The sequence below is a fragment of the Poeciliopsis prolifica genome, unplaced genomic scaffold (assembly GCF_027474105.1).
Source record: "Poeciliopsis prolifica strain line A6 unplaced genomic scaffold, Auburn_PproV2 SCAFFOLD005, whole genome shotgun sequence".
In the NCBI taxonomy this organism is placed as follows: Eukaryota; Metazoa; Chordata; class Actinopteri; order Cyprinodontiformes; family Poeciliidae; genus Poeciliopsis; species Poeciliopsis prolifica.
The window spans coordinates 2,920,683-2,948,369 of NW_026562380.1; the positions used below are offsets into that span (position 1 = coordinate 2,920,683).

The 27,687-nt window shown below is 39.0% G+C and overlaps 1 protein-coding gene across 3 annotated transcripts in view; it reads right to left on the reverse strand.

Annotated features, from left to right (window-relative positions):
- Positions 1–671: 671 nt before the first annotated feature.
- Positions 672–27,687, reverse strand: part of srfb (serum response factor b) — a 28,281-nt gene continuing 1,265 nt past the window's right edge. Inside the window, exons 2-8 of one of the 3 annotated variants that reach the window (XM_055029998.1) lie at positions 21,154–21,420; positions 10,386–10,626; positions 5,820–5,984; positions 5,421–5,531; positions 4,313–4,510; positions 4,144–4,220; positions 672–2,706 (exon numbers count right to left, since the gene is read on the reverse strand). In XM_055029998.1, coding sequence (XP_054885973.1) covers positions 2,608–2,706; positions 4,144–4,220; positions 4,313–4,510; positions 5,421–5,531; positions 5,820–5,984; positions 10,386–10,626; positions 21,154–21,420 — 1,158 coding nt within the window. In that variant the 3' untranslated portion in view covers positions 672–2,607. Of the gene's footprint in view, positions 2,707–4,118; positions 4,221–4,312; positions 4,511–5,420; positions 5,532–5,819; positions 5,985–10,385; positions 10,627–21,153; positions 21,421–27,687 lie in introns of all 3 variants that reach the window. The other 2 variants (XM_055029999.1, XM_055030000.1) reach the window with 2 other exon arrangements.

Genomic DNA, 27,687 nt, shown 5'->3' on the forward strand with positions numbered 1-27,687 from the left:
TCTACTGAAATATTGTTCTGAAATGTTTTTTTTCCCCCAAATTCATTTTACTCCTTTGCTTTTTGCATAAGATTTTTTTCCCCACGTTTTTTTCTTCCGCTTAACATTTAATTACCATAAAATTTGATTTTTGAGTTTATTTCTCTTGCCCTCTGCACACCTACTTTTCATTGTTAAAAATGACCTTTTGTGGCTTTAAGATTTCTACACTGTTCCTTCCAAACGTCTAATTAAGTTCCAGAGTTTTTAAATTATAGATTTTCTTAAATTAAACATTATTTCTGCTTTTTAACATTTCTTCCACATTTTTCTTTTAAAATTTTCTGGACAAAACAAATCAGCTTTGGAATTGTCAAATATATAGATATTCTAAATTTACTGAGATGCCTCTGTAGGTTTTCCTAATGTAGGCTCTTGATGTGTGAAGATGTACAGGACACCAATTGCTGCATCATGTCTGGTTTTTATCAGCTCTTATTTCACACACCAATCATCTTACACCTTAACATGGGTTTTCCTAATTGCTGTACAACAGGAAGTTCATTTAGTCATTATAACCATCATTTAACTGACGGTTATACTTTTTATTGGGGGTTCGTTCAAAAACAGCATGATTTTGTTTAACATTCTTTCTCCTGATTAAAAAAAAAAATGCTCCTCAGCAGATGTGATCATTTTTCCAACAGTTTGCGTTTCATCTTGTTTTTATTACAAAATGTCTGTACAATACAACAAAAATACACAATCATTTCTTTCAACGACGAGGTGAAAAACACAAACTCTGTTCAATCTTTTTTTTTTTTTAAACACAAAAGAAAAATAAACATTTCCTAATGAGTACCAGAGTATAGAAGTGAATGTCTGCAACTTGTCGCTAACAGACAGCAGGATAGCATCATGGTCGACAGTCGGGTTTTCTTCGACATGTTCTGTCATCCCGCCAGTTCTGGAGAAACGAGTCAACAATAAGCAATCCCCCTCGCAGGGTGAAGCAAAAAACAGGGCGGCAGGTCCAAAAGCCGTGTGAGAGAAATATCCTACAGCCTTGCATTACATTACTTTCAAAATCTGCCTTTGGATCATAGGCACTACGGTGCGAAAAGAGGACGCAAGTCTGGTCTTGCAACTCAGACTCAGTAATCGTAACATTTTGAAGCACCTCAGGACTCAATCCCTAACAATCACATCCTTGTTCTCACGCAGAAAACCGTTCTCTTTTCTGCCAACTTTAAACTTTATCAAGGCAACTAGAGTAGCATCTGGAAATGGATCTACTTGGTTTGAATTAGTTGTATTTATACAGCATCCCTGGTAAAGATCAGTAGAAAGCCTTAAAAGAAACATGCATTTCATTGCAGCGTGAAAAATGTAAACAAACTCATTAAGTAGTTAGGAGGGAAATATTTCTAATAATGAAAAAATGTTAATTAAAAATGATACAAGCAAGGTTTTATCTGGTTTAACCAAATAGCCAATTTCTCGCCATGATAATATCAGGCAATGTTTCAAAAACTCAACATTTTAATTATAATCTTGTCGGAGCTACTATAAAACTCAAATTGGGTGATTATTGGGTTTTTCTGCATAATTATGGTCTAAAACTTAAGGTAAACATGTATTTTTCAAATTATTTTAAGGCTTTTTACTCATTTTACCAAGGATATAAGTCAGTTCATGAACATTGAACAAAAATTTTGATAGGAAATATTTCAATGAGATTGTCATGCCTAATAAGGGTACAGTACTGAAATCTTCTCTACCAAAGTAAAGAATACAACAGCAGTAAATTATAAAAGTGTTCTACTTTCACTGACAACATTACATGATCTGGAAATTCCTTCAAAACAAACAAAAAACCAGCATAAACAAAAACACAGAAAGTTGTAGATAACAGCTTTCTTTCTCCATCTTGTAGTGAACGATGATGCATTAATTTACACAACTCAAATTCTACATACAAAACCCACTATGTAAAAAAAAAAAAAAAAAACGTTACATGCTGTTGCACAAACTGAACCGAGCTAAAAATACAACTGTTCATTTGTTTGAAAAACTATTTACATTTCCAAATGTATTGTTTTTGTTGTTTTTTTTTAAGCCAGAAAGCAAGTTTCTGTCCTCTTTCTCCCACCCCCGTTTTACAAAAGCCCAGATGTGTGTATGCACACACACACACAGGCACATGCTTGTGCACGGATGGCTCACACAGGAACATTCAGACAAACAAATGTCTCTTTGGCTGGTGTGAAGCTGGTGGCACCTTGTAGTCCATGTGTGTAATTACATTTTGTCAAAAGGAAACAAAGCTCACGCTAAAAATAACACCATCTAACAGCATAGAAAATAGGCTCCAATTATAATATAGTGATATATCTCCTATGTATTTGCAAATATATATATATTTATATACCAAAAACATACTTCATATTGTTTAAGGGCCTGCCACACATATGCCCTTCATTGTGTTTATAGATATGTACTGATAAATCACATTCAGAAGAGTGATGGTAAATTTCAAAGGAAGGCATCAATAAATAGATGTGTGTGTGTGTGTGTGTGTGTGTGTGTGTGTGTGTGTCTGCCATATTAAACAGCTGCAGCCGTCCATCAGTCGCCCTTTGTGCTCTGTGTCGTGTCCAGATTGACCACCTGGAGCTCCGTCAGGTTACTGCTGTTGCTGCCGCTCGACTGCTGGCCAATCACCATCTGCAGAAAAATTAATTCATAAAAAAATGTTAAAAGCATACCAGGAGAGAGGGGGGGGGGACTACAGACAGCCAATCACAGGTCATCACGGGACACAGCAGCCAGAGCAAATGGAGATCCTGCAGCTAATCCGCAGAAAGCTGTTTGCCCTGGAAAAACACTCAAGATGACCCCATAAAACACATTAGCTTAATGTTTGCCACTTCATTTCAATCATTTTCTCCATGCACTGCTACTGTGGCGCTACAGGCGCAGCTCAGTAAACTGGAACAACTTCAAAAAGTTCATTTATATTAGTAATTCTATTAAATAATTCTAACTCATTTTATTGATGAAAGTGTAATAATCCAAGTATCAAAAATAAAAACTTTTAAAAAATTCTGTTTATCAGAAAATTTTATTAAATATGATTATGAAAAAGGACTACACAAGTTTTCCTTCTAGTAAACTTTCAACTAAAATGCATCAGATTTTGTTTTTTTAGTTAGAGGAAATGGATATAATTGTAAAATATTACTAAAGTATTAATAAAAGAAAAGCTATTTCTGCTGAATGAAGGTGACAGCTGTGTTTTTCTCTGATGTAAAGCAAGAAAACAAAAACTCAACTGAAAAGCTCATCTTATATATTGATTTATTCCACATAGTGACATATTAGAAATGTGCATTACAAGTAATTGTGATAATGAAAATAATGAAAATCCAAAATTATGTTTCTAAAATTTATTTTTTGTTCTTACTACATAGGAGCTTTTTTAAAAAAAAGTATTTTAAATACAGAAATCGTAAGCTGACACTTTTTCTACTGTATTTCTTCCTTCCACTAAACTTTCCATTAATGTTAATGCTCAGATTTCAAAAATGGATAAGACGTGCAATGTATTTTTTGAAACCAGAGTATTAGATATTTTTCACTCTTTATAGAGTCTGTAGGTTAGAATGAGTCTCAAAATTTTGAATAATTTGTAATCAATTGCCATATTTTTTGTAATTTTTTTAATCTGCTCTTGCACAAATTACACATGTTAGTCTGAAACCAATACATACAGACACATTAGTAGTCCATCACATGTTTTCCTTCCCTTCCACTAAACTTGAAAATAATTTTGTGTTTTTATTAGCTGCAAGCATCAATCTATCGTTATGTGTAATGAATCATTATGAGTTTAGTAAAATAAATGTCCTTTTTGATGTGATTCTTTGTTTTACTAAGATGCACCTGTGTCTTGGGTGTATTCTGTATGTGTTTGGCAACAAATAAAAACCAACAAGATGCCAGCTGAACACTCCACATTCATTCAGTAAAGACCAAACAGGACGCAGCCCTGAGGCCTGTGTGCCAAGTGCTCTGTTAAGATGCATTAGTGAAGTCAACGTGGCATGCTGGTTGCATAGGGAATATGAGAGTTTCACTTGTGAAATGCAGATCTTGCCGTACTGGGTGTAGCTGCACTGCTGAGACCGGGATCTGCACCGTGCCGGGAGGTGCTGTGAGGAACACCTGAGGGACGGCACCTGGGCGGGAAAACACCGAAAGATCAAAAATTTGTGAAGCCTCGCCTCCAGTGCTGTCCCTGCAGTCTGAAACCACGCGGTGCGGCTCCCACCTGTGTCTTGGCTGTGCGCGTGGGACACCTGCATGGCCGGGGTCCCCTGGGAGAAGGCGTTGAGCACGGCCAGCCCCCCGTCGGCCAGCGCCGGAGTGGAGGCGTACATCACCGTGTGAGGGCTGGGGTACATCATGTGGCCTGGCACAGACGTTGGCACTGACGAAGTGACGATGGTTGCTGGGAGACTCACCGTTGCTGGGGGAGATGGAGAGAGACTGTAAAGGCATGAAGGTAGGACACATGTTGGCCAGCAGATGGCGCTTAATATCCAAACTCTCCTTCCTGCTCAGGCATGCGCTCCATCACAATGTATCGTTTGCCATTTATAGTGGGAACATTTCTCAAAAATTATAACAAATTTTCTATAATAAATATTAGAAATGTTTAGTTTTTATTTCATAAATGGTTATGTAACATTTTACGGCTCTAAACGACTTTTATTTAGAGGGATTGAAGGAAATAGAACGGCTCTTTGGTTTGTATAAAAATTCTGGTAATGTATAAAGCACTGAACAAAAGTCTTTCTTCTGAAATTAAGACATTATTTAAGTAAAAAGAGAGTAAAAATAATTGACAAGGTTTGTTAATATTTGAACTTGGTAAAAAGAAAAGTAAAATCTAAATGTATTTTAGTGAACAGCATGAAACTGTGGAACGAACAAAATGATGATGTTTTTGGTGAGTTTTAAAACAACCTTTGAATGTAAAATTATAAAAGAGAACATATGAAAGTGTTATGTAGATATATATTTGTATCTCACAATTTTTGACTGTGTGTTTAATGTTTTTGTTTTCATGAATTACTTTGAACTACCCTGTTGCTTAAATGTGCTAAACAAATAAACTTCATTGATTGATACATATTGTGTAACCATGTAAATTAAATATGCATTGATATTAAGAATAAATATCTTTCATTACTGTAGGCTGCTGATTCTTTAAATAGTGTTGGCAAGTATAAGTGTTATCTTCAGCCTCTTCCTGTTTTGGTATAATATTGGTAAGCAAAATAACGTTTTCTTTTTCGTAATGCCGTAAATTTATCAAAATAAATTGAACCTGAATCTGTGCACACGGTGATTGCTCCAGTGAAAATCCGACCTACCGGTGGAGTTGGTGGAGGTGTGAGAGATCTCAGGGCTGCTGTCGCTGTTGGAGGTGGGCTGTGAGTTGGGATGGACCTGGATGGCCTGGAGCTGCTGAGGAACGCCTGCACCTGCGGAAAGAAAGAAAATAAACGCACACGCACACACAGAGGCCATGAAGCCACTGCAGCAACTCGACAGAACCTGACCCAGCGAACAGCAGCAAAGAACTACGTCACATTAGTACCGTTAGCAGGGTTAGGAGAAAGTCCTCGTGCGTGTGGAGAGAGTAACTCTAGCGTTAGGTGGTTTAATATTAGCAGAGGAAGTAGGGAAAGCGGTGTGCAAGCAGCAGGTTTATGAAGGTATGACTGAGATTAGCAGATGCAGGCACGGTGGCAGCATGCAGAGCAGATCACCTGTGAGGGAGACAGCAGCAGGGAAGCGGAGGACAGCCTGCTGTCCCTGCTGTGGCTGCGGGGCGGTGGCCAGGGTCTGACCATGCTGCCCCTGGAGGGCCAGAAAGTGCTGCTGCAGCTGGCTCAGAGGAATGGTAGGGGTGCTGGGGGGGAGAGGAGTGCCTGCTGCAGGGGCACGCACACAAATACACATGGGTTAAAACTAAATAGTTTTTTAAGAAAAAGCAGAAATCCTGTTTTTTTATTGTTCTGAAGCACAAAAGTGTCCTCTGCATGTTCAGACTTGCTAAATATAAAAAGGCAACATTACTATCTCCTTCCCTCAGAATCAGAAACTGTAGAATATGAGGTCACAGCTGGATAAACGGCAAGAACGGCTCTAAAACGCTACAGAACTTAACCTCAGTCTACCATTACTAGCCTGGTCAACAACCAAAAAATTGTCTGGGGTTTTTCCAACTGTTTTAGGGTCATTTTGATATCCAAAAAGAACATTGGTTTTGCTCAATCAGGTCAACTTTCTGAACTATGGATGCAACATTAGCATCAAAATGCATTACTTGTCCTCACATATGGATCAGTTTCCTGAGAATCTGGGATCAATGATGAGCAGGAGGAGAGATTCCATCAGGACAGAAAAGAGATGGAGAATTTTGCACATGTAATGTTCAATTTACATGCACCTATCCTTACCATTAGTGTTTATTATTCAATTTACGGAAATCCAAGTTTGTAACATTTAATTAATAGACTGCTGGAAAACTATTTTTTTTCCTATAACCTTTTTAAATGAGAAATCTTAACAAAAGTGAACTGATAATGTCACAAATATGTAACCAGTCTAGTTACAAGATCAAATTTCTCTAAATCAAATAAAAAGTTGACCTGATGGAGAAAAATGGATGTCATTTTTGGATTCAGTGGTAAAAAATAGTCCTAATTCAGTTGAAAAAACAAAAAACAAACTTCCAAATCTTCCAAAAAATATTATTTTGGAACCCAGTGCTATTATTTTATCTGCTAATTAAAGTATAATATATTTTGCCTCTGAGCAATGAAGGGTAAACACCAAGTAGTTGGCTGAAAGCCAGGACTCACAGGAGCCGAGGACTAAGTGGGATCATTTATTTTTGGTGGCAACCAACCCACAACAACAAGAAGATTCCTTAAAGGGCTGCAGCCAGAGCGGCCATCATTGTTTTCTGTCTGCTGCCCCGGTTCATTAATGTTTGACCTTAAAGCTGTAATGTGCAACATGCAAAAGCCACAGACGGATAGCCAAATAGACGGATGGCTGGATGGATGAATGGTTGAAAAAAATGTATGGGACTGTTGAATAAATGGAAAGATGGAAGAACTGATTGATGGACAGAGGATCTGAATGACAAATGGATGGAGTTATGGATGAACAAACTGAGGGATCGTTGGTTGGATGAACAAAATGATATTTGGATGGATGGATGGATGGATGGATGGATGGATGGATGGATGGATGGATGGATGGATGGATGGATGGATGGATGGATGGATGGATGGATGGATGGATGGATGGTAAGAAAAACTGATGATCAGATAGTCTGACTGGAGAAGGAACAGACAGGATGGTCAGGAAATCTTAGGGATGGGAAATAAAATCATTTTTGAACACTTCATTGACTTTTTTTCACCCTTATTGAAACCTAGAAAATATTTCAACTGAACTCCATATTTATCCAGACTTTCAAACTAGTAATTCAGTTTTTGTTGTTTTTTTTTTAAGTAAAATGATGACTTCTTTTGACTCTACACATGGTTAATTCAACATGATTTCTCAAATGTAAATATAGGATTAAAAAAAAAATGTCATCTTCTTTTTGGGAACAGGAGAGTAATTAATTAATTTCAATTTGTATAACAGTACAAGATGAACTGCTGATGTTCTCTTCTAACACACCGAGTTCTCCTTAGAACCCTGAAACAATAACAAAAAAGATTTGTTCCACATCCAAGTTTAAGGATCCTGAGCTGTAAAAGTAAAAGTTCATTTTGTTGGCACATAGCAACCAGCCACACCAACTGTGGATGAGCAGAACAGCCTGAAACTCCTCTGACTCAGGCTTGTTGTCCTTTTGGGTTGTCATTTTCAACAGAGCTGTCCTCCCCCTCCTCTCCCTGCCTCTTTAATGGCCTTCAAAATGTTTCTGGCAACAGAAAAAGAACGACAATCTCCAAAATGCAGACACCAGGGTAAAAACACAAACTTCTAATGAAGATTTGAACAGCATATTTGCATGCTTTTCCATGAATCTGAATGAAAGAATTCTTTCTGAATCCATCTGTGATGGTAGAAGGCTACAGATTTCCTTTCTGAACAAGATTCTAAAGTGGTCTTATGCTCCATACGCAGTTGCTGCAATAGGGTGGGCAGGCCCTATCAAGCTGTCAACCGTGGAGCTTTGAGTGTGTGTGTGTGGAGTGTGTTGTTCCACCTGGTGCTGCTGCCATGTGCCAGACAGGTGGTGAAGGGGAGAGAGGGAGCAGGCAGCAAAGCAAGAGAGCAGAGGGTGGAGGAACCAGGTTGCAAAGGGAGAGAGAAAGCCGGCAAAAGAAAAATAAAAACAAAAATCTGAGCAGAGACAGTAGCTTGTTCCCCCGTCAGTTCAAATCATCCACTACAGGAGCAACATGTGTCTGTCCACAAATACTGCTTTATCACCACAGCTGATACTGAGAAAATGAGCTTTTAATGCAACAGGAAACCTCTTCAGCACAAGACAATAACTCAACTGTATTTTATGAAAAGATACGCTGATAGCAGAAAGACCAGTTTGCAAAAAACACAAAAGGTGAAGTAAATTAATACTTGACAAAGATTCTAGTTTCTTTATAAGAACTAAAGAAATCACATAAAGGCTACTTTTTTCCTACTAACAATAATAAAAAATACTAAAATATTTTCAATAAAAATTATTCTTGAAAATGGCACCAGGTTAGTGCTTTCTTTTGTTTTCTACACATCTATATCATTGGAAAAAAGTAATTAGCAAATTATTCCCAAATGTTTTCAATTTTTGAACACATCTGCAGAATTACACCTCGATTAAACTATAGCATTCATATTTGCGAATTAAATAAATCCTGAACTTCAATAGGCTATTAATGGACAGCTGGTGCTTTGACAGAAAACCTCTCCCTGTAATCAAACTGACCAGCAGACAGATTGCTTCTTCCCAACTGAAGAGGAGCTACTGCTGGCATGAACTGGGCCACATTCACCCAGTTGATCTTCATGCTCAATTACGATTTTTTTTTTATATCTTTTTTTTTTCATTGGCCATTGATACTACTTTTTAAATGTGACCGCAATCAGACTTCTGTGTGAACGGTTTACGACCTGTAATGTCAAGAACGTTGAAATAACAGAGCTACCATAACGTTTGTGTCTATGGAGCCATTTCAAAGTTTATTCAGCAATAGTAGCCGACTGTATATTCACAGTATAATAAGATGGAGGAAGCTGATAAAAAGAAAGCACAACTAATAAAGATTGCGCTTTATGGAATATTGACTGCAACTCCTGTAGAGAAGTCTGTTTGTGTTTGTAGTCGGAACCGAGAGTAGTGGGATTGTGATGAGATGCACTTCAGTGACTCAGACGTCTTTCATCATAATTTTAATTCATTGTTTACAGATTCACCAAATTATGAATCTTCTGGTGCCAAATTATGATAAGTCTCGTATCAATGACGTAAAAGATGAATAATAAGTGGCCTGATCGCTCAGACTAAAAACATATCTGATTTAGTACAACATAACAGCACAAAAAAGTAGATTTGAATCGCATTTGACTGCTTTGTGAATGTAGCCTAAGTTGCTTACTCATATGCTGGTAGAAGAAGTATACAACCGGCAAAAACAATCAGTGCCCCTCTTATTTATACTTCTGGAGTCTCTGTGACCTGAAAAGAAATGAATAATAACAGGACAGACTATTCAGGAAGCCTCCAGGGACTTCCAAACCAGAAGCTGCTTCACAGAATTGATCAAGTGCAGAGTTTGTGTCCATGGAGTCCCCCGTCAATGAAAAGGTCATTCCTAGTTCAGCATCACTCTGACACACAGGATCAAACTCCAGAATGCCTCAATTATAATTTCACCACAAACCAGAGACACTTAACTGAATATTCATAACTAATTATGGGGCTTGCTCATCGGCCCTCTTTGCCAGGTCTATTGTGTCCCTCTCATTTAATTATTCGTGTCCCTATCTAACTATCAAAGGTAGGGCCCGTGGCCAACAGACGACGTGTCTCCCTTGGATACCACAGGCTTTGTTAAACTCGAGGTGACTGTGTTGGAGTGTTGGTGATTCGCTATGAAAAGCTGCAGTGTGATGTGAAATGCTCAGAGAGTAGGCGTGACCACCTGAAGATGACGGCTGAGGTCACGCTGTGGCGCCGTTCACATTCTAATCAGCAAATAAGCTTCACTGCACAATGACATTAGCAAAACATGGAGGGACAGGATGAAGGTAAGAAAATAAAAAAAAGGAGAATTTGAACAGAGCACCGACTGCTGAGGACTTACCGGACATGAAGGTGAAGCCACTGGGAAGCTGCATGACTCCCGTTGAGGCGCCGGCCGTCTTGAGGACGGTTCCATTAGCGCTGATGTTGCTGCTGGTCGAGACGGGCGCCAGGTAGTTGGTGATGGGAAACGACGCCCCAGTGCTCACCTGCATGGTGGTGGAGGTGGTGGGTACCGTGGACTGGGCGCTGCTCGTTGTGCCTGGTAGATTGGCTACAGTGAATGTTGGCTTCAGTGTGTCCTGCAAAGGAAAAAAAAAACTGAATACAGAAACTGAATAGCCGGCCTCCGATATGGAAGGTTTAGCGATGCATGTCGCACAAAATTAGGAAAAGGATCCTCCTACAATCCAAGAAAACCCAACTTCTGTCGCTCATTTATTGCCTACAAAGTGAAATAACTTGATGGTTGGGTACATGGATATGAAACTATTTTATATGTAAGTACAAAATGGCCATTACATCTGATTTGAGAATTTTGATGGCATTCATCTTCTTATTTATCAAAATGCATAACTAGCAAAATAATGAAACTGACCAAAATGACCATCGTAGGCTGAAGGTCACAATTTGTCGAATTAAATTTGAGCCGACTGTATTCTAACTTTTATGATCAGGTTTCTTTATAGTTCATAGTACTGAATGCCCACAAAATTGGGAAACATTACAAATGAAGATGACTGGATCATCCGACAAACCCCTGAACACACAAACTAAGACCATCTTTAGTTGGCTTTTCTCTTCTGTCTGCTTTTATCCATAATCCATCAAAACACATCATTAACCAGGGGAATAAAGTGATACACAAAGGCTGGTTGTTTTTTTAAATGGGCACCAAATGAAACATAGAAGGAAATTAATTGTCGACGGGACAAACTGACGTTTGGTAGAAAATCTTGAGGCAATTTCTATTTGTGCCCTAAAAAAGGCCAAAACTAGAAACGTATCATGATGATCAGCATCCAATAAAGCGTACAGTACCTTGTCCTTTAAAGGGTAATAATCTTGTATTTCACAAGATTCAACTGGCCCAAACATCCATTAGAAAAAGCAGAATTGAAAATGTCGTGTATGGTGAGATAAAAGTGCAGTATGATCCCAAAAAGATGGTAGGGATTGGCAAAAGAGGCTCAGTATTCCCCACTTTTTTGCATCCAGTAATGCAACTGGATGCAAAAAAAGATGCTTAAGAGAGTTTAACATTTCACATTCTTTCAGTATATCAGGTATCAATAGACCACTTCTGTCAAAGTGGGGTGTTATCATTAAATTAGATTAAATACCTAACTGAGGCAAGAACATCTTATCCATTTATCTTGGAGTTAGAATTTATTTCTTTTTCATTTATCTCAATAAAAGAATTTATTTCTTTTTCATTTATCTCCATCTGCCTATACATCTTTTGAACTATCATTTGGTAGGGTTACTATGACAACTGACTGACCATGGTAAAAGGCAAGTAAATGAGGGAGATGAGATGATCAAAAGGAGAGAGACGTAGCATCAAACTGTACCCTAATGTGCAGCTCCATTGAACCACCTGACAGGATGTGTCTGTGAGTGGGCTCCATGATGAGAGCAGAGTGGGCGTCAGGCTGAGGCTAAAAAGCCCAACTAAACCCACAGTGCCACAGTGTACACACTCACACCAACACTTAGCACATGATGCTAATGACGTTTAATAGCAGGATGTGAACAGGCCTGCATATTAGAAAGCATTCAGAAGGTTTCGGTTTTGTGTGGGTTCACTGCTCTCAGGGTCTGACTCCAGGTGATTAAACTTAAATATAACGATTGTTACTGTGGGGAGGAATAAATGGAGCGACAATGAAGCCAAAAGGTTTGCGAAACCTTTTGCTTAATCTTTAAATAAAGAAACATTTTCAATTTAAGCACCTATTTACAGAGGTATTACTATATAATCCTTTAATTATGTGGGTTGGTAGAATACTCCGTTCTCCAAATTTTCTAACTTTTAAAGCCATTAGCACAAAAAGTTCATGGTGAGGTTTTGGCAGAGATATTTGCAGTATTCAGGTCTTTTATGAAACCTGTGAAAACCAGAGGCCAGAACAAAAGAAGCAAACAAGAAAGGAAAACGAACAGGATGGACGAACAGACAAAGTCCACCAGAACAGGCACTTCATGCATCAAAATCAAATGCCAACAAACTAACAACAACCACCTTCTGTGTGGATGTTCTTACTGAGGGAGGAAAGCTTCAAGTTATGTCAGAAAATTGGACGGACGAACGGATGGATGGACAGAAATTAAGGAGCGAACAAATTATTGAAAACAATTGGTAAAGTGCGTTTCCTTTCTCTAATTTGGGTCAACATAGCATCAGACCTAAAACATGTATTAAGTCATACTCTGGGAAGTAATACATGACATTGAAGAGGTTTTAAACATAGGAAGCTGAAGAGGAAAATTTATGTCTAAAAATCAGGGGTGTAGCTACAATAGTAGCTACAGCTACTACCACCCAACCAAAGGACTGCAATGTGAAAAGAAATGGATTGATATTTTGGTTTCACAACTTCTCGTTTGTCGTCTGTACTGTACTTGGATTGAAAATGCAGCATGAAATTTGCCCTAGTTTCCCAGTGTCATTTACAATCTGTCAGCAGTTTGAGGGCAACATCCAGATGATAACCTTTCAGATACTTGATTCACAAAAATCCACCTGATATTGGACCAATATTGGGCTCACATTTAGCGTCTTTTCAATGTTTCTAGACTGAGAAGGTAATCAAAAATACAAATTACTCCACATTAGTATATGAGATGTAGAGAAAATCCAAGATTATCATCTGGATATACAACGTTAGTAAGATACAATATATAGTGCTGACACAGGACTGTGCAGCCAGCTCATCCTGGCAAACTACTATTGGTTTTTATATGTGACTGATTACGTGGGTGAGAGGTGGTTGCTCCACCATGGACTGGTCTGATAAGACCTTTCAACCATGCAAACATGTAAATGGAGCTACTGTACAGACTCTTTGAGCAGCTATATGCCATATTGCTCATAATATGATGTAAAGATAGTGTTTTAACTTCAAGCACTTTCAGTTTTCTGGTCAGTGTAAGCTGGCCAGACAACTGACCAGCTTATAGGTCCTTTAATAAAGTATAAATGACTGAAAATGCACAACTTTGATCTGTTTAAAAGGTCTGCACCTCAGATCCGGACTAGTCCAAGGTCCCTCTCCGGTTTAGTTAAACAGCAGCTCAAGCGTCAGGGGGGTGGAGTGAGGGGAGGGACAATTTGAGCTCAACAGGAAAACCGAATGCATTCACACAACAGAGCGCAACGCAGTTGTAACCATGTCTTCACGCTTTCTCCAGACTCCCCAGCTAATACACAACAAAACTAACAAGATAGACAACAGCAATTGAACTGAAGAAGCTGCAAAGTCAGAGAGGAGAAGGAAAGTGTGTAGGCAGGGGCAGATCTGAGTAGGATACATCACAGGGGACAGAGTAGAAACAGCTGAGGGCACAGACAGCTGGAGAGAAACCTGAGCACCTACGAGGGGCAAATAGCCCCCCTCTGGGCCAGATGAGGCGGCATGGGTCCGCTTATAAAACCCCCTAACGTCTGCAACCAACCCAGATGCTCAATCTTACACAGTTAGTTAAGAAAATGGCTCACTGACATGACAAGGTCATCATGTTCCAGTTTTCCATTTTACACCACTCAGGGGAGAGAGAAACATCTGCTCCTGATCTGCAGACGTGTCGTCACTGAGGTCCAATCAGTGGCTGGGAGGTTAGTTTCAGAAGGTGTGCCACACAGAGCACTCCGACCTCCAAACAGCCTGTGTGACCCACTAGAGACCTTCCACTGACCTACTGCTTTCTTTGACCAGCTTCATGGTCAGCTATCCAGCTCTGCGTCATAGGGTGCATTCTAGCTTGTTTGTCTAGAAAGTCCAGTTTGCTTGAGAAGGTGTGAATGCACATCAAACTCTGGTCCACCCATAAACCTAGGTCTCTGTTCAGTTGAAGTGAACTCGAATCCGATCCAAAAGCAGAAAGTGGACTGTAGTGCAGGGCATTCTGGGTAAATACAACCAAAACAAACTTTAGTTCTGGACTTTGGTCCAATAAGCTTTGATTTAAACCACTTCATTGTAGCTCCGGCTGTAAATTTGAGGCAGTGTCCTCCTAGAAGGTGAACCCCAGTTTCAAGTCTTGTGCTGCCTCTAACAGGTTGTCTTAAAGCATTGTTGGGCAATTTTTAGCTCTGCTGAAGACAAGCATCCTCACAGCATGATGCTCCCACTAGAAAACAATGTGCAGTTTTTGGCCACACAGGCTTAAAAAGTTTCATTTCTTCTTCTACATGCTTACAGTATCTCCTACATGGATCATCTCAAATATTAAGCAGGACCTCTTATGACTTTCTTATTGCCAAAACATCACAAATGTCATTTTTACAAGAGTGCACATAGAATGGGTGTCCTGGCAACAGACTTTTTGTCACCTGGAAATGGTCTTTACATTTACAGACAAAGCACATCTTTGCTTTCTTTGTTGCCGTCACATTTTTGACTGCAGAGGTTCACAAAGGTTCTTCTCTGGTAAAAGTTTTACACTTTCAGCTCACCATAAGATAAGCTGCAGCAAGATAGAGGAGAGGCAACTGCTCTGGCTTTCTGTTTGGCTGTGATACCTTCCGGGTGGAAGGCAACAGCTGAGATAATGCTCCCAACAACTTAACATTCTCCCTCTCACATGTCAACTTCATTTTTCTTTAACATACAAGGTACTACTGGATCAGTTCGTCTATTTCATTTTGTGCATTTTGCCGCATCTTCTCAAATGCCCAATCGGACGTGGCAGTTTGCAGTTTACACTGAGCCAGGCTCTGGTCCTGCTGGAGGTTTCCTCCTGTTAAGGGACAGATTTTCCTCTCCTCTGTCACTACATGTGTGTGCGGTATGAAGATTGCTTTTGAAGGAGTGAATGATCCAAAACTCAAGTCAATGAGGGGATACAATTTCCTGGTTTTTTTATCAATTTATATACTGAACTGAACTTGGATGCATTGTTTCATAACAGATCAGTTTGGTATGATTGAACTGAAGTAAGGTGAGAATATATTTTTTAAATTGGCATTATGGAAATTAACTAAAAATTTTATCTAATCTGATCCGGTGATTCCAACTTCTACAGGTTCAGATGAACTATAAATACAAGAAAAAAAATTCAAGAATTTTGTTTTATAGCGTTTTGAATTCAACAGGAATTAAAAAGTTGTTCCCATTTATGTATCCAATCAAAGCATTAATTTTTGCAAATTCACTGATTTTAAATAGAATCAAAAAGAAGTGCAATGTACTTGCTCCTGGTGGATCTTTTCAGACACCAAAAGTTGAACTTGTAAAAATTTATTTATTTTTTTGCTGCAAATAAATAAATAAATAAATAAATAAAAAGGCCAGCACCAATCTGTGCTTGTTTAACTAGATGTTACAACAGCAAATGATGTCAGAGTTTTATAGTTGAGCAAGAAGAGTACTGAGTCATCTGATATAAGCCCTGCCCCCTCACCCAGCTATCTAATCCATTTTACAACAGAAGGATTTAACTACGGAGACAAAGATGAACTTTGAAAACAACGAGTTGAATATTGAGACTGATTCTTTAAACAAACCAGCAATCTTGTTAAATCACTCTGGATGACTTCTTTCAGATCACGTTTTTTTTTGTTTTGTTTTGTTTTTTATTTGTTTGATTTTATTAAACCTTCTATGTATAATTAAAAAAAAGCCTCTGGCCTTCCAGATAAAACATGTTTCAGAAGGAGAATAAATTTGAGCAATTAGAGTAAGAAGGACAAATAATTCCCTTTTCACAAGAGATTTTATTCACTCCAAACTGAAGGTGACAACTGGCAGGCTGGTCCAGTGTCGGTGTGAGAGACCATTGTGCAGTTCACTGGTGACTGGCCCTCTTCTAATCTCCCATTTGCTGGCTCCCATCTCCCAGTTTGTCACTCTGCCAGCAACATGGAATTTGCAGCTCCATTTGGGACTGCTAAAAAAGGCAAGGCAGCCCAAGTGGAGGAGGTGCAGCCAATGGCGGCTGACCTGTCCAGTTGCTTGCTGTAAAATAAGGGGGTGGAAGTGGGGGCCTGGGGCCTGGTGACATCATGTTGCTTTCCTCCCCTACCAACACATGCAACACACTGCGTATGCATAAGTGTACAATATACTGAATAGTGGACTTGTCAGGTGATTTACAGAGGCTCTTTAATACCAAGCTGCACACAGAATGGCAGCAGTTTACTCAGGACGTTTCCTGGTTGGTTTGGCTATTCAAGCGGCACTAATGAGCATTACAACTGGACTCAGGGAGGATTTTAACAGCAATGACACTGACAGACCGAGAAGTAGGGAACCATGGGAGAAGAGGAGAAAGAAGGAAAAACCAGAACATACTGAGAATCCACTGCTTTCCAGCATGTATGAGTTATGATACTTGTTATTTATGTCCATGACTAACCTAAAGAGCAAAAAAGGTTTTAAAGATCCAGCATTCAAGCCATATCCTAAATTAGAGATCTGACCTAAATAAAACAAAAAAATCTGGAGGAACGCAGCGGCGTAAACATACTGGGTTTTTAGTGGGCAGGAAAATATGCACGTGTGATATTTCTGAAGGATATTGAAACTAATCTCTATTGTTTCTTTTCAAGTACTTGTGAATTTGTAATGGCCAAGAAGCTCACAACAGGTGTGAACCTCTGGGGCGGCAAACATTCATCAACCTGACAAGATACACATCCGATACTCAGCACATGAAAAAATGACGACAGTGACATCCAGGAAATCAGTGAGGACTGTGATCAAATATACAAATTTTAGTATCAGATAAAAATCGCTTCACATAATAAAAGCCCAGCCAAATTACTACAACAATTAAGAAATGTATCAAATGGGACCAGTCCTACAACATAAAGTTGGCTAAAAAGAGCAATTAATCTGGAAAGGGTTATGAAGTCATGTCCAAGGCTTTGGGACTCTGTCTCAGAATAACCAATAAAAACAATTTCTGAAGACTTTTAGGAAAATATTGTTTGGACTCGTTAGATAAATATGAAACTTTCTGGAAGGGGTATGGTCCATTACTTCTGGTGAACCTTCTGACTTTTGGACCGCTTTTCCATGGATGTTTTGGGTAAAAAAAAAAAAAAAACATTACATCATGGCAACCTGGGAGATATTTCTCATTCACTTTGATTAAATTTCCTTTGACCTAAAAAGAATTAAGTGTTTTGTACGACTTCTATAATATTTACAGAGTAGATGTTACTCAGTTATTCTGAAATGCTTAGGAGATATAAACTGTCAATTTACTATTACAATTGTTTAGCATTCTTAAGAAAGTGGAAGTTGTTTTCAGTTTTTGCACATTTTATGAACAAGGGGAGACCCATTTCTCACCATTTCCAACCCCAGAACACCGGTCAGACCCAATTAAAAGGAAAACTTAATCTGATCAGTTAGCAGTATGGATGTAGACAAAGAAGATCAACTTGAAACTTGTCTTTTTTTATCCCAGAGTAACTTCCACCATGACTTTCTATGATCACAAACGTCATATTCTGTAAGTTGACAAAAAAGAAGCTGAAAACTAATAACCAACAACACTGCTGTACGAGTCAGTATTAAAAGGGAACAGCTGGGAAATATACCTTTTTGTTTTTTATTGTTCAGAAAAACAAGAGGGAAATGTCCAATTCTGTTTTCTATAAAGATAAAATCACCTACTAGAATCGGTACAAGATGTAATAAGCATCTTGTTAGAAGAGCTGGTTTACTTTATTTCCAGTCTGAAATACAAACTGCTGGAAAACCAGACACTGAACAGATAAAGATGTGTTAACATATTCTCCTGTAACCATGGGCCAGAATGAGGACTTCAACGTAGCATAACCTTAAGTAGAAATAGCATTTGCACAAAAATGTAAGAATAAAAATGAAACTATGTTCCTGGGAACGCCTTAGGATTCCCCCAGAGATGCTGGCCCAAGTGGCTGGAAAGATGGAAATAAAAGCAGTTCCTGTATTGTTAGAAATATTATTTGCTGTAAATGATCAAGCATCAATTAAAGAAATGTATTTTGGGCAAAAAAAATACTTATTTTTTTTTACAAAAAAGTAAATTTATTTGCAACAAAATGTATTTCCAGTATTGTACAAAAACGGGGAAAATGGAAAATCTACAAACGTGCCAGTTTTGTTTGAGATTAATCATCAGAATAATCAATACATTAATCCATAAATAATCTTTACTTGCAACCCTAATTTGTTGTCTGCAAAGAAAACTGATGGGTGCTTTTTCAGCCAGCTGACTGGCAGTTGGGGGATGGATGTCTGCTACCTTACAGCTGGCTTCCTTCTTAAAAACCTTCCTAAACTTCTCACAAGAAACACCACGAGGAACATCGTTTTCCTCATCCCAACACTAAATCATGTCTACTTATCTCATAAACCTGCTTTTTTTTCCTCCTCCCCCTTCCAAAGGTTCTCCACTTCCCCCATCAGCCTCTACAAACTGGACTGTTTAGACTAGCTTAGTCTGTATGCATGACACGCCGCTCTCATGATGGACAGAGTCCAGACGCTCACACGGCAGCAACCACACGGCAGACCCACTGCACTGAAACCATCCCTCAAAAAAATGGTGTCCACCTGCCCGGTCTCAGCTATAACAGCCCCGAACCACAAATAAATCTCCTGTGACAGTTCACAGGAGTCATAATGCTCTCCCGCTGGCATGGCTGCTTAGGTGGGATGGCCCACCGGCGGCAGCATCCCCTGCCGGCCGCCTAAATGGACGGCCGGCACTGGTGAAGCGTCTTTAGCCCACTTGCTCCTATCTGCATCCGAACCTCCCTACCGTAATCGGCAAACGTGAGGGGGACTTAGAGGTGGGGGTGGAGAGGGTGGAGTGCAGCGGAGGGTCAAAATCACAGGACTCCAAAGACAGCTGCAGCTTATAAGGAATGCGAGGGGCCTCAGCCAAGAGTGCAGGCAGGGAAACCATACCATATATGGCAACAGAGGCAGAATCTAATTTTTATCAATGAGCGGAGCGGGCATGAGAGTGGATTAACATGCAAAGGTTGAGCTCCCATCCCTGACGGGAGTCTGGTACGCATTAGCTGGCGCCCTACGAAAACAGCGAGTGGGCAAAGGGGGCCTGCATGCGTCCGTCTTCAAAAAGGTGCACACTTAAGCTGTGCAAGCAGTGAAGGGAATATGGACTTCCAGCATGCGATTGCACAAAAGGTGCAATCAGGAAAGAAGAAAAAAAAAAAAAGCAAGTGGCGGATAAATTTATTACTGCTAATCAAGACTTTTGAAGATACATTTTTTACTTTCCATACATTCAAATGGAAAACTTGTTAATATTTATTATGAAAAGGTATTAAAGTTAACAGAATTTGTTGCAGCAGAAAACATCAAATTGGAAATGTGAAAGTGTTTTCATGCATCTGCATTCACCAAATAAAATATGTTGAGTTTTCTGTTTTGACTTGTCTAAAATGTAAATAATTTTTTTTTAATTAGCAAGACGGGGTGAAGTTATAAGATGTTGATATGCTCAGATTGAGTTTAAAGGGTTGAAATGTTATGAAAAGAAGAAACACAGATCTTTCCACAGACTGTAGAGCTGAGTAGTTGTGTCTTATCCTAACACAGCCCAGACCTGCTGGGATTTATCTTTAAGGAGTGTTTTTTCTGGGTGAGGAGAGGTCATGCAATGAGTTAAAGCCTATTCCCTTCACATACGATGGTTAATTCTTTAAATCTCCACATCTGACTTCATCTTCAGTCTGCAACCCTATAAGGAACCACACATACTTTTTACTCAGCTTCATAAAAATGGTTTGGTGGTGAAAGTGGAGGTTTTGAACGTCTCACAACAACAAATTTTATTCATTAGGGTTATACGAGATGCAGTGAGTTACAGGGAAGAGGTTGGTTGAAGGCTTTTGCTTATGTAATGTAATATCAGCATAAATGCAACTGTTCTGCCAAGGCCTCTGAGGTTGGTTAGTGAACATCAGTGAGCAAACAGAGTCATGAAGATGAAGAAACACAGAAGGCAGGTCAGAGCAAGGTTAGATTTCAAATTGATATTCTAAGCTTTAAACATCTCATAAAGAATAAATGTAGCATCTGAGAACGGGAAGAATATGGCAAAACTGCAAACCAACAAAGAAATGGAGCAAGGGAAGAGTTAAAGTTAGAGATGCACCGATTAATACCTGTACAAAAATTCTAGATTGGGTAACAATGTGCAATAAGTAAGGAAAGATGTATAAGCAAGTCCATTTTATTGTGACAAGCCTACTTTTGAACGACAGCTTGCAGACATACTTGTAAAGAAGCTACTGTAGTATTTTTATTTGCAAAATAACTAATTTTGTTTTTTACGTTTATGCATTTATTGTGACAAAATGAAGGAAAAAGTTTAAAGATGAATACTTATGGAAAGCCAAAGCAAAAACCTTTCATGAAGCAGAAGAAGGCTTAAAACATTTTACATTTTAACTTTTATCCACCACAGCTGGTAGTCAACTTGATTTATGTCCCTTTGCATGCCTGCATGTCTTAGAGACGTTTCTTACAATGTTCATCAGTCACTCTCTGCAATGCTTTAACTGTTTAATGAATCTCTCAAAGAGAGAGCAGACAGAGAGACATGCACTGAATCAGAGGCATTCGAGTTATGAGTTTTACCTTGGTGTCGCCCATGCTCTCTGACTCCGACACCTGGTAGGTGAGGTCCGTCTCCTCGAAGCCCGTGGCGCTCATGCGCTGGTCCATGGAGGGGTCGGAGCGCGGCGGAGAGTCTGGCGAGTTAAGGCAAGTCTGGATCAGGGCTTTGCCCGTTTCGCTTGTGATCATAGGCTGAAGTTTCCGGGTGGCGAAAGTATAGACATGACCCGTTTCGCTGGCAACCAGGAGCAGAACCTGGGTTCCCGTCAGCGTTGACAGTTCATAGGCCTGGGGAGAGATAAATCAGGAACAGTAAGACATAAAATATATATATAGCTCACCAAATTTGGACTTCTTTTTGATTAATTATTCTCAGCAGTGAAGGGAATATAAAAAATATGAACTAGTGGAAAAACAGAAATAAAAAGCCCAGTACTATTTATAAATACTCTGTAGTGAACTGTGACGTATTCCACGAAGCTGAAGATAAGACTCCCAGAATAGAGAGTGTGATATAGATGCGAGACAGCAAAGGACTTGTTTGCAATAGCGGGGGGGATATTAACACTCCAGATGACTGAGGAACCTTTAAACAGAGGTAGATTCTGCTGCCTTATCTGCATCATGTTCACACTCTGGTTCTACAGACGAGGAGCATTGAAATGTTACTCCAGACTCCTAAAGCTGGACTCAAGAGTGAAAACATCTTTTAATCTAAAAGAATAATCAGGTACATGCCAGATGGTACTGAGGCTGTCAAGGAATGGTGTCATTACCACCACCTTGGCATGCAAACCACAGTCAGAAAAACACGACACACGCGCCATTGTACGCTGGAGAGCAGTCCGCTGTCGGACAGAGCGAAGAGATGAATCACATTCAAATGAATGCGTTTTATTGAGCTGTAATAAACCACATCTCATCTCTTTCACGCTCGGCTTCCTTATACATCGCGTCGGACAGAGGTTCTGCCTTACTCAAATAAAACCGCACAGCTCCTCTTGCTGTTCTCTACCGTCTGCCTTTAGAAGTTGTGAGTTAAACCAACATTCAAAACCAAAAATGGCAGTATGAGTGTCAGAGTTCATAAAGGTTTCAAAAAAAGCATGACACTTCCAGAGCAAGAGTACCTCAGTCCCTTTTAACAAACTATTAAAGTGAATGGAGACTATCACTGTGGTTGAAGAAAAGAACTTGCTGTTTATTAGAAAGCCTAAAGGGAAGTTGGACAAACTCAAAAGGTGTGTGGTCAGACAAACACCTGGATGGACAGACAAACTGGACAGATGGACAAACAAATCCACATGCAGATGAACACAAACTGATGAGCAGTCAGGTGCCAGTTGAGCAAGTCAATTCATGTTGATCCAACAGTTTGTTCAGACAAACTAATGAATACATGCTTACACAAACTGTTTGATGGACAGACAAAAAAACCTGACAGGAGGTTGGTAAGTAGTTGAGTTGTCGGCTGGACGGAGACATGGTTAGATAAATGAATGGGCAAACTGATAGGTAAATGGAAGGATGGACAAATGGACAAGCAGACAAACCAGTGGATGGACAAAAGAGCTGAAAGACAGTAGGACAAATCAATAGGTACATTGTAGGAAAGTTGGACAGACTGACAGATAGATGAATGAACAAATGAGGGGTTAGACAAACCAATGGGTTGATGAAAAAAACGGTTGGACAGGGAGACAAAAGGACCCCGAGACAGGTAAGCGGAAAGACATCTGGAATATGTAGACTGAAGGACATTTAGATAGAAAGACAAAAGAACATTTGGATAATGGTTAACTCTCACAAGTTAACAGCAGCTATGAATCTCTTAACAGATTCAGGAAAAGCAGAAGAGAAAATGTTAATTTATTCTAGCAGCAACACCAGACATTAATAATAAACAAGGCAATTTGCATCACGTAATTTCCTGGCTTATCAGGAAATATGACGAAAAACAGATCACAGTCAAAGCCGAGAACTAAAAGCATTATGTCTAAGTCCTAAACAGACAATGAGAAAGGACCATCATATTACAGTCCAGTACAAAACAGGGCTTATGGACAAAGTTTTAACAAAACCCATTAATAAAATATTTTATAATAAACCCCTAATTTAATGAAAACAATTAACGTTTTGGCTTCTCTGACTGAGCTGACAGGATTTGGTCATTATTTGTTCATTACACAGTTTTGTACAGCTATGCTTCCAGGAACAGCAAGGTAATCAAGTAACAAAAACATCCATTAGTGCCGGTAATTTGTCTTCATAGCTCCTTAAAACAAACAAAGGAACCCTAAAGACGATGCATGTTCTCCAACTGAACAAAATGAGACTGGAGAAAATTACTCATCCTGCCGGTTGAAATCTTCAGAAAAGAGAACGAATTATTCCTGCAGATTGTTTCCTAAAAAGTTCCTGCATCACTTGTCATTTTTTAAAAGACCTACAGACAAAGCAACCTTCACTCTGAGCAGCTGGGATCATTTTTAAACTCTTACATAGTGGCCACTCTTTGCTGCAAATTAGCTTTGATTGGACTGAGGCAACTTTCAAAATCAACTTATAACTCATAAGGTTTTGTCACAGTTTCTCAACTGCAGTAAGGTCTAGACTTTGACAAGACCATTTGAGCAAACAAATATGCTTTCATCTAAATTGAATTGAATTCAAAGATACTTTATTTACCCTTCAGAGAACTTATAATTTAAAGACCCAAGTATCTCTAAATTGATTTTACAGGCAGGAAGAATGTCCAGTAGCAGTCAGTCTTGCAACAAATCTTAAGTAGCCTCTGACTGAAGCATGTTGCTGTATTACAGCCTTGCGACTCTCATGGCATGCTAATAGCTCAATTTCCAGGAAGCAGATGATTTAACATGACCTGGATGATGCCATCAGTTGGCAAACTCTGGTAATCCACCCAATTTGATTTTGACTCTGCTCCCATGGTAACTTATCATAACAACTGTCCAAAAGTTAAAAAAGCAAAAATCCTTCCAGCTGCACAGCATCCAAAACCAGAGAGAATAATTGTCCAAACATGCCTCAACCAAAAAGGAAAAAAAAAGGAAAAGGAACAAAAGTCAATACATGAGAACTAAACTAACAGATCTACTCCAACATACTGGCACCATGAGCGGCCCAACTTTAAAAAACCATTCCTTTGCAGCTCTGGCTGTGTGCTCACAGTGGTTGTTCTGTCACTTAATTTTTAAGCCTCTTATTGGTTTTTATTTAACATTTTTCATGATTTAGCTCAATACATCACTCCATCAACTCTGGGAAACGTTCCTGACCCTTCTGAAGAGGAGGAAAAACCCCACTGCATGAAACTGCCACCGCTATGTTGCACCATGAAGAAGAGGGCGTTTCATTTTTGCTTCCTCTGAACAGAATGGCTTCTTTCCACACGCGTCACGTGTTCACTAAACAACCTGTAGAAACTTCAACAACTTTCTCTCTACCGTCTTCTGTCTTGCTTGGTTTTTATGATGCACATTAGGTCCTCTGACAAAACCTCCTAGACCTACATAGAACAGACAGATTTGTACTGAGATTATATTAATAATATTTCAAATGTATGTAAACAAGGACAGTACATGCAGAGAAACAGAGCATTTGTGGATTTGTGCCCACAGAAAAATTTGCAGACCATTATTGATAAACAGCTACATTAAACCACAAACAGGAATACTTTATTTACTAGCTTATGTGACTTTTGAAGGCTGTATGTTACTCTTAATTTTACAGAGAAATATCCAAGTAAAACTGGCTGAATCCCTGCTAGCAATGATTTTCTGAAAACACAAAATACAACAGTGTAAAACTAAACTTCTGAGTACAGTTACCAAGCAGAGCATTTCCATGCATAAAAGCTAAGGCATGTAAAGGAAGACGGGGGTCGATTTCTGCTTTCTGCATCCTTCAAAAACGAAAACAAAGCTCCTCCTTGTTAGAGACCAAACTACTATAAATCTACCCACTCCACCCACCTGTCAATTTCTGTCATGGCTGGCATTAGTGTGGGCAACCACTTAAAAAAATAAAATAAAAATCCCTCCCCACGTTGTGTCAAATAGTGTTCATGTTGCCAAGAGCCTACATAAAGACACTTCAGTTTCCACGACAACAGTCTGGGAAAAAAAACAAAAAAAAAACATGAAAACCCAAAAGAAATTCAGCAGAGAGTGAGCCGTGCATGCGCCTCAAAACATTTAGCTAAGTGTTTATTTTAGCCTTCAATAAAGGTGTTCATCACTCCTTTTATAGTGAAATAACTACAGACATAGTTCCACAATAATGAACTTTAAATGGAGTTATGGGCCCCTAAACAAAACTTGAAATGCTGCTTCAGTCCCCTCACACCAACGGTTACCCCCTTTTTATTATCCATCTTCAATGAATACAATACACAGACATCTTTACAATAGTTTATTCTCACTTCTGTAGAATAGAGAAAAGTACAATGTGGAAATACCACATGCAAAACATATATCCATTCAACATCTACCGTAAATATTTTAACAAGAAAAAATATTCTCATAATAGAAAATTGATTTTTTTTTAGGTCATTTTAAAAAGTCTTATTTTGAATGATTACAACTAATTTGAACTTTAAATAAAAGAAATTTTGTATAGTAAATCTAACTCATGTGACGTTTCTAATGCTCTTGGGTGCCTCCTGCTGGATATGAAGCACTAAGCAGCTGCTTAGATTGCTTATAACTTGGGCCAAATCTGAGTTGTAGCCAAATAACTCTGACCATACTCTGATCCGTTTCCCCTCTTGACCTCCAGATTAACTGAAATTCAGGAATATTCAAGACTCCCTTCACGAAAAATGCTTAAAACTGCATATTTAAATCATTCAAATACCTAAAATACCTTGAAATGCAAGGTCCACAGTCCTCTGACACAGCCAATCAGCACCAAGAAAAATAAATTAAGTTCTTGGATTGGCTGCTTTGGAAACAACACCCAATTGCACTCAGGTATTTCAGCTCTCCAAATTGCTCTTTTCTTTGAATATCTTGGATGCATTTTTTTTTTTTACAAAATCTGCAAATGTGTTTTTTTAGAGTCATGTCAAATGATTATCTAGAGATCAAAATCTGACCATTTTCCCTCAATCTGCTCAGATCGGTGGGTCAAACACTGAAAACTCTGAATTTCTCCTTTCAGTCATGAGCTGCATCTTAACCAAATAACTCCCAGATTTTGGTTTATAAAAAAAGCAACCATTTTAGTACTCTAAGTTCTTTTGTTTAATGCAATAAATGGGGATCATTTCTTTTATTGCTTTCATTTTTGGCAGGGCTCAGAAGTACTGTCTGTTTCTAACAGAAGAACACTTTTTTCTTTGGTTTGTGTCGGAAAAAGAAAAAAAATCAAAACAAAACAAAAAGCAAAACTAAAAAAAATTCACAAATATTGGTATTGGCCAGTAAAAATCATATCCAAATCTCTAGCTAATAGGTGGCTGCTTTGCAAAGCTCTCCAAAAACTACTGCTTGATAGGCATCAACACAGGCTTTGAAGATTAGGATGAAGAGGAAATTGTCATCCTCAGATCTTCGGTGTCACCTGCTACTCTGAGCTAACAAAACCGAAAGCAAAAAACAGACAGACGAGAAGCCTGCAGTAGAGTCATGCTGCATGCACAGACCCCACTGTGAGCACTCTCTGACCATCCTCTGATCTGTTTCCCCTCGGGTTCATTCAGCTGTTGGCACATGGAGTCTACGGCTGCTCACTGCCACATGGCCCTGCTTTGCGGTGGTGGAGGCAACAGTCTGTGCACCGATGAAGCTGAAAGGAGCTTCTTTGCAGAAGACGCAGGCCTTCTTAATGAGCCTGTAAAGGGGTGCTGTCTGGGAACTTGTGTATGAATGAGTGTGTCAGGATATTTGGAAATCTGAGAGTCTGCGTGTGTGTTAGTTGGGGAGTGAAGCATGGTCACAAATAGAACTGTCATTGGCTCAAATCTATTTACAGCCCTTTGCTCTGACTTCCTTGCAACCACTGAGTCACATTGTCGTACAATTGTTTTGTCACAAGAAATGGACTAATCTGCTCCTGTGAATAAACAATTGAATTTACTGTCTATTATAACTTTAATTGTTCCTTCTTTATCTGATTTTTTACTTTGTTATATTACAACTACAACCTTAATTGTGTTTCATTGGGATTTTCTGCAGTAACCCAACACAAAGCTATGAATAAATGTGAGGTGGAAGAAACATGTTTCTCCAAATGTTTTGCCGTTAAAATTCTCTGAAGTCCGGCCTTCATTTATATTCAATTTACTCTGATACCCCTAAAATAAAGTCAGAGATAATGTTGAGACATTTCAAACAGATTTGGGTCACATAACTATACTCAAAATGTTAGAAAAATCACAAACACTGTTCAATCCATCCTCAGAAATGGGGAAGAGTGAGGCAAAACCACAAACCTTCCAAGATATGGCCATCCATCTAAATTAACCAATCTTCAGAGAAGCAGCCAAAAGGCCAGCAGTAACTCTGGAGGAGTTGCAAAGTTCCACAGTTC